Source organism: Melanostigma gelatinosum (genome assembly GCF_949748355.1).
Source record: "Melanostigma gelatinosum genome assembly, chromosome: 7".
Lineage (NCBI taxonomy): Eukaryota > Metazoa > Chordata > Actinopteri > Perciformes > Zoarcidae > Melanostigma > Melanostigma gelatinosum.
Genome location: NC_136640.1, coordinates 26,770,608 through 26,778,527, shown reverse-complemented (window position 1 = coordinate 26,778,527; position 7,920 = coordinate 26,770,608). Strand labels below are relative to the sequence as shown.

Genomic DNA, 7,920 nt, shown 5'->3' with positions numbered 1-7,920 from the left:
AGTTACACACTGTGCACCTAAACCGTGACATGAAATGTTATGAAGAGACCATTTGTCCTAAAATAAAATGTTTGATATTTGCGTCCAACATTGGCCCCGGATGATGTCTCCTGTGTGTGGCCCGAGGGACACATACTGGTAAATAAACAGCTTTACCTGAAGTCATTTTCGATTTACAAAGTTCACTCACCTACAATTCCCTCTGTAGGCTGTGCCGTCTGTCCTTCAGAGCACAAACGTCGCTGCACATCACCAGAGCAAGCTGCTGGTTGAACAATTTGCGTTCTGACAGGATCTTCACGGTCACCTACTGCCAGAACTCCAGTGGTTACTGACCAGAGATGTCTAGTGCATTTAATTGGTAAAGGTCCTTCCTAACTGTGAAAGTTGGAGTAAGTTTGTAGGTTTCAGCCCGTTTGTCCGAAGCTCAAGTTATTCACATCACAGACCAACACATTCTGAGCCCGATGCATACCGCCGCTTGGTCAGTGCTCCTAATATTCAAAGTATGACACGATACAGACGTCCCCCTCTGGCATCAGTTTTGGACGTGTCAGAGACAGTGTGTCAATATATGTTTGTTACACGCATTGTGACATTTCAAAATAAACTCCTCTCTCCGCAGGATGTTAGGTTAAAGCAACAAAACCAGGAGAAGAGCTTGATGTCACCTTCACTGAAGAACGACTCATGTGAGTAGCGAATTACGCTAGTCACTAGACTAACAACGTTAAAGGCTCACGTGACGGATGACTGATTAAATGTCAAAGTTAAAGTTAAGTCTCCTGGACAAAAATCCTGCGTGGCATGAAAGAACACAGTCTTGACATATCACCTCCTAAAGTAGTTGATAGCAACATGATGGCAAAAAAATTCTTACTTACACATCCAGCTGACATTAAAATCCCATTAAATTGGGTTTGTTTCCACCTGATGAATGTAAGGCCAATATCCACGCTCCTTTTTTATTTTAGTCTGCACCAGCTGAAAAACATATCTGACTCTCAGGCAGCGAGACTATCTCGACTCTTATGCCAGCTATTTGCTTGGTGCTGGGCAGGTGCTTGTAATCTTTCTGTAAAAAAGATATTAACCAGCACTGCTACACAGTTACATTGCATTTTCTATTTTGTTCATCTGTTTTTTTATCCAGGGACCAAAAAGATTATAATTAATACATTTTCTTTATTCCCTCCTTTTTCTTTCTTTCTTTCTATTTTGCCATCTTTTTTATTTTTGATTTGAAATGTAAATGGAAGTATGAAATCTAGAGTGCAAATTCCACTCATATTCAAATAACCCTGGATTTACCATATTTCCATCAGCAGACAATGTCAAATAATGAATATTGATAAATGGCAGCTTTTGTGAAGCATAGAGCTGCTCTATATCTTCTCCAGGGTGCTGGCTTTTTTATGGCCTTATTTTACTCAAACATATATGGCACATTTACATTGGACATTTCCAATATACCTATAAATGTGTCTATTTTTATAAGATTTATGAAGATAAGCTACAATACTGCCTGTGCTACAACCCCGTACTACAAACTCATGGATCCTTGCAGGTTTGCATTCACAGAATTTGTAGATTCCCACACAGACATGAAGACGAAAAGACCCTCAGCTACCATCAATTCTTCATTTCCCCTTCTAACCTCGCATTTTGTCTCTGTATTATTGGATGACTGGATGAAACCAACATTGTAATAAAGTAATATAAATATGTACATCATGAACTTTTAATATACATCATCATTCAAATATGAACAGTGAGCAGTTTAGGTGGTGCTCTCTTATTGAAAAGGTAGTTATTTTATAAATGTGAATTATTATATTGTACAAAATCAACAATTTCAAATATAAAACAAAATGGAATCTTTGAAAAATAAATGTATTCTGTATGCAGTAACAATGCATTACTCTCATATTTGGATAAAAGTGTGGACACACAAAAGTGTTTGATGCATTCAGCATGTATGAACTGTGGTTACGTTGAGGTACAGCTTAAGGTTGGGAATGCTTTGTTATGATTGAAGTTAGGCCACACCTCCAGGTAGGTTAACGTCCTAAAAACTGTGCCATCCTAACACGTGTCTGTGTAAGTGTGTGTGTGTGTGTGTGTGTGTGTGTGTGTGTGTGTGTGTGTGTGTGTGTGTGTGTGTGTGTGAGTGTGCGTGCGTGTGTGTGTTCCATCTGTGCAGATGGCCCCCTGCCGTCTGACTCACCTGCTGCCCTGCGGGGAGTCACTAGCTAGCAGCGCTGCTAACCCAAACAGCTAGTGAACTGTGAAACAACTGCAGTCAAAACATCAAGCCGATTAGGCGCTAATTACGTCTGCTACCATATGGTGCTAACTGACCTGCGTACACCCAAAAACACACAAATGTGTTTGTGTTTGTTTTGGTGAAGCAAAGAGACCTGGGCTGCCTCGACACGTCATTGCTTAATGACCACAAATTGAATCCATTATAGTGAACCTGTTTTTGTCACAAAACACCACACACACACACACACACACACACGCGTACACACTCAAAGTGCCTTGAAGGAGCATTTGAGCAGGTGAATCATGACCATTTGGCATTCTTCGATCAAAGGCCAAAGCTCCTTTAGGGTTTCAGTAAACTAGGTGACTCTAAATCAAGATAAAAATGTATTTACTCTGACAACACAAGCATATAATGACACACACACACACACACACACAAATTAATCTGTTGTTTTTATTTTAACAGCTATTCCTCCTTATGTGTTTGTTCATGGGTTAAGAAAACACAGGTTTTGCATGTAGGTACTCCAAAATGCAGAAGAACGTTGTGCAAAAAACACCATCTGTCATCCAACCAAAATGTAGCCACGTTACCAAATTAAAAGCACAGGACTGGATATTATTTTAAATACAATTATTGGCAGGTCTTTTAATATATGGTCTAGACCAGAGGTCTTCAACAGGGGGTCCGTGGAGGTACTGCAAGGGGTCCGCGAAATTTTTAGTTTGATTAGAAAAAAAAAATGTAATTCATTTTTTCTCTAAACATGAATCTGTCCATTATTTTATTAATAGTTCAGTATTGTATGAAAGATAACAGGTATGTTTATGCATGGCAGTGGCACTAATAGGCCATCACTCATTTTTCGTTTCCACATTTAGGTTTAAAATGAAAACATCAGTGTGAATAGCTTGTATGCACACTGTAAGACATTTCAAGTCAGTTAAACTTGCAAACGAAAGTTCACCTGCTGCCTTGAAAATGTGAGTTAACTTAACTTGAAGACTGCTTTTGATTCAACTCAGAAATTAAAGTTAATCAAGTTGATTTAACTGCAATGTTCTAGTTGTCTCAACATTACTGTTCAAGTTGTCAGTTGATTGAACTTTGTTTCACTTGTTGTTTGAACTTGATACAGAGAGTTAAAACAAAGAATTGTTTTACATTATCAGGTCAAGAAAACTTTCCTTACCTAGTGAAACCAACACGCATTTCTGCATTATTGCAGCTCACAGTTTCAAGTTAAAATAACTTAACCATGTGCATACAACTTGCCATTTCAAGTTAAGAGGATTTAAATTCTAAATTGGTTTCAACTTACATATAAAAGTTAACTGCAAGTTTGCTTTGTCAGAAAATAAAAAAAATGAAATCACCCATAATTCTTACTGCCGATTTAAAAATATAGCATTTATTTGATGAAAAGATACACAAGCTTGAACATTGTGTTTAAGTACATCTCACACATGCAGACACTAAATAGCTGTGTTTAAAACAATGTTACCACATACAAGTGGAGGCAATCTGAGAGAATGGGGTTGTGGACATTTTATGGACCTCTTTTAACTATCTCACATTTGTCACAATACAACTGTGAGATAATTAAAAGAGGTTCATAAAATCATCCACAAAAATGTTGCATACTAGTACCTTAAACAGGCCATAACATCAATACAGTCATGTTCAACACATAATATTAACATATAACTTATGTTGACAACTAGAAGTGTTGAGGTAAGGTACTATGAGGCAAAATGTGAGATAATTAATAGTGTCATAAAATCTCAATACAAACACAGAAAAAGGGCATGACTTAATCGCATACTTTGAGAAAGGGGGAATGAGAGAAGAGATGCAGAGGTAAAATGTGGGATACTGGGAACTTTATAAAACAATTCTTAAGATTTTTTTTGTGTTTTCGTTATAAAAGTTAGTGTATCGCGAAAGTTACCACAGCCACATTGAAGACTTCCAAAGGAAATGCATCATGCAGAGTGCCTTCGTGTCCAATCAACAGTCCAACCTGCATTCCTTTCATGATCACGTCAAGGTTTTCTCCATGGGCCTGAAGATGTATAAAGACATTCAAATCTTAACCGACATCACCAAATTTAAAACATAACTGCCACTCTAATTAATAGACTATAATTTATTTATTTTTTCCAATAATTTGAAGACTTATAATCTCATCAGCTCTGCTGCAGTAAAGCTACCATTACCAGCTCAACCAATAGTAATAGACAGGGAGAGCGCTGAAGGGTATGGTAATAACTAATGAACATGAAAAATGTTACCATTGTCACATTACAAAAATTGAGTGTAGTAAAGGTGTAAATACAGTTTCTTACGTCACACATCCGGATTATGTCGGTGGAATCCTCTGAAAGATAGCATGGAAGACCAAGCAAGGCGGCTGTTCTTCGGTTTTGGTTTGTGTCCTAAAAGAACAGGCAAGAGTAGATTAATGTGACACCAAAGCTATAATCCTAATTTTAATACACAATAACAACAAATTTGTTTTCAACACAGTACATACCTCCTTTTGCAGACACTGCAGCACACCGCTCAGACGCAATCTCCTACTCGATGAAACACCTGCTTTGTACAGCTCTAGAAGACTTGGCACCAAGGCATCGAGTCCATCCAGGAATGACTCCAGCAGGTCTTTAGCGACAATCCTACTGAACTCGGCACTCAGCTGAAACAGACAGATGACAAAATGCAGAGAAATATGTATGAGTGAGGGAAAATAAGAGCAGTATTGAAATGAAAATACAGGATTTATATGCTATACTCAGTTGGCAAAACATTACCTGTCTTTCACTAAACAATGCAGGCCATCTGTCCATGACTGCAGAGATGAGTGGCTCGTTACCAATGATTTCACTTCTTCTTTGCGAGAATGTTGCAATCATCAGATAATCCAGAAGCTGTGAATCTGGTTCTTTCTTCTGCACTTCTAGAAGCATGGTCTCGCGATCCTTCTCAGATTTACTGGCAGTTTGTCCCTCAGGTGGCTCTGGCAAGAAATGGATCTCTCCCTTTTTTGACCTTCTTTCAGATGTTCCTTAAAATGTCTTTTAAGTTCAGCTTGGTTTTGAAATGTCTTCAAACATTCATCATAAATACAGACAAGGCCTAAACACCTACGATGATGTCCATGATGCTGTTTATAATGCTGGATTATTTTTCCTTGTCCATTGGAGGAGAATGCACAAAACGTACATTTCCACGTCATGAACTGGACATTCTTGATGATATCTGTAAACAGAAAAAAATAAATGAATTGCATGTTTAGTGAAAAAAGCAAATATATGTATTCAACACAAATACAACATTTATTTCCTTTATGATTAAATTATCAATCTTTACAATTTCAAAATACTTAAAACAAAAACAGGGATCAAGTGATTTTGAAGCAAACATCCTCGAGATTAGAAAAAAAGGATAAACCGATTCATACATCTAATTTTTAAATACACTTATTCAGTTTATTGAGTTAGCTAAATCGTGTGCAGTATAATAATAGCCCTGCAAGAGTTTCAAACTTGATGATGGTTAAAATATTCAGTTTTAGCTTTGTTTTGTTATAAGTGAGACAATAGATTGTGATGTTGAAATGTATTACATTTACTTGTAGAGAGTACGAGAACCGCCTCTCAATATAATCCAATTCAACAGCGCAAGTCTCAGGAATGAGTAAAGGAAGTCTCTGAAACCCTCCAACCTGTCAAAGATTACTAGAATAATACGTATATAATTTATTGTTTAATTGTTAGTATCAACTTGTTTGTAGACCATTTAGTGCCAGGCCCTAACCTGCATAATATATATCATTATGTATGTCAAGTCTAAACATTACAAAAACAAACTACATAAAGTTGTACTTTTCAACAGTTAACATTAAACTGGCTAACAGCACTATGGCCTCACTGATCCTGTCTGCTGATGTGGAGACACACTGCTGGTAATAGGAGGGGCTGGTTGTAACAAAATGTCAACTGTTTGGCGACCCTTCACTGAACAAGGCTCAACTATTTGCGTTTAACCTACAATTGACGTTCGACATAGTTAATTCAACCATTTGCCAGCTCCGTTTGTCTGTGTAAACATACCAGTGATGAAGCGAGTTGACTGCAGAGGGGAGCGGTCAAATACACGTGTCTGAATAATTCATATCGTCTCTACTGGAGGATTTGTTGTCATTTTAAATTAATGTTTTTACTCTACGACAGGAGTAAACTATAACTAAAAGTCCGTCTCTTCATCTCTGTGCAGTTTCTACTCTGCTGCCCGCGGAGTTCAGCATACTCTCGTACAAACATGCACGTGCGCACACACACACACACACACACACACACACACAGCAGAGAGAGAGAGAGCGAGAGAGGGAGCGAGAGAGGGAGGGTCGGTCAAAATGTCCGCTTTCCAGTCTTTGCTCTGAATGCAGTTGTGTTCCTAATGAGCGGCATGCTCCGCATTAATATAACGTTAAGTAACGTCACTGGCATTAAAATATAATATAACGAGGAGCAAAGCATAGGCAGCGACTCAGCCATTCAATGTGAATCCAGCAGGCATGAGCTACTTTAAGACAGTAACGTTAGTGGAGGCTAGCAAACTTGCTGACTAATGTTAGCTAGCTAGCTAGCTAGCTCGTTTTTCACTTGGGGGGGGGGGGGGTGGAGGTGTTCAGCGAAAAACTTCAGTGGCACATATAATAATGAATAAAAAATAATATTGCGGTCACATTAAGAATTAACCAATAGTTTATACTTCTACATTAAATACGTTTTATTAAAAGCACTACAGATTAAATAGGTCCACCATTTATCATTTTAAAAGTTCGCGGGCAAAACAGACCGGGGAAACTGTTAAACTAGCTAAACATCAAGACCACACATTTAGCCTTTAAAAAGCCCGACCTACACAACTGTGTTACATTACTAACGTTACACATGATATTAATTAGGAAAAATACTCAAAGTCATAATTTAAACTCACCTCTGTGTGCTGAAGCCCAGCGAAAAAAATCCACACTGCGCTCTGTTCTGTCCGCTCTTCTTGTTGCAGGCAGAAAGTAACGTACTCTTCCTCCGCCTCGAGTCATTGGCCGTTGTCAGGTATATAGTGCCCCTCCGCCGGTGGCAATAGTCCTTTCTTGTTTACCACAAAATGCCGATATTTTTATTGGAATTTAAGTATGTGACTTATCTGCAGTGTTTAACCAGTAGATTATGTAAAAGCTTCAACCTGGCCATGGTTTAAAAAAGAAAGTTTCCCTAAAACTCAAACATTGCAGCAAATGTTTTTTTTCATTCCCCACTCCCGCCTTCTGTCTCTTTTTTTTTTTTTTTACTGATAACTTAAAATCACAAGTTCAATCAAAACTTCAAAATCTCAAAAAGTCAACACAATGAATTACTGTAAGTTTACCTTTCAAGAACTTGAACAGCTGAGTTCAAAATGTAAAATGTGTCAGAGCTCTTTGAGTTAAAGAGAAGAAGTAAGTGGACATAACTAAACAGGGCTGTGCTGTTTTACAGTGCATGATTATCATGCAATTAACAGACAATGTTGATATTGGCATTGGTATCAGCTGGCAAGGTGTGTTTATAAATGTCAGTGGCACGGCCTCCCTACTCACT

General features: G+C 38.0%; 1 protein-coding gene across 2 annotated transcripts; it reads right to left on the bottom strand.

Annotated features, from left to right (window-relative positions):
• Positions 1-3,668: 3,668 nt before the first annotated feature.
• On the bottom strand, positions 3,669-7,558 carry LOC306780378 (uncharacterized protein). Of its 2 annotated transcripts, XM_079272733.1 has the most exons (5): positions 7,277-7,558; positions 5,086-5,533; positions 4,809-4,970; positions 4,621-4,710; positions 3,669-4,337 (listed from the first exon to the last, which is right to left on the bottom strand). In XM_079272733.1, exons 2-5 carry the CDS (start codon positions 5,239-5,241, stop codon positions 4,203-4,205), a joined length of 543 nt encoding a protein of 180 aa, XP_079128859.1. In that variant the 5' UTR covers positions 5,242-5,533; positions 7,277-7,558; the 3' UTR covers positions 3,669-4,202. The 2 variants fall into 2 exon arrangements, with proteins under 2 accessions (XP_079128859.1, XP_079128860.1); XM_079272734.1 differs by lacking the exon at positions 7,277-7,558 and having other exon boundaries at positions 5,086-5,668.
• Positions 7,559-7,920: the final 362 nt, after the last annotated feature.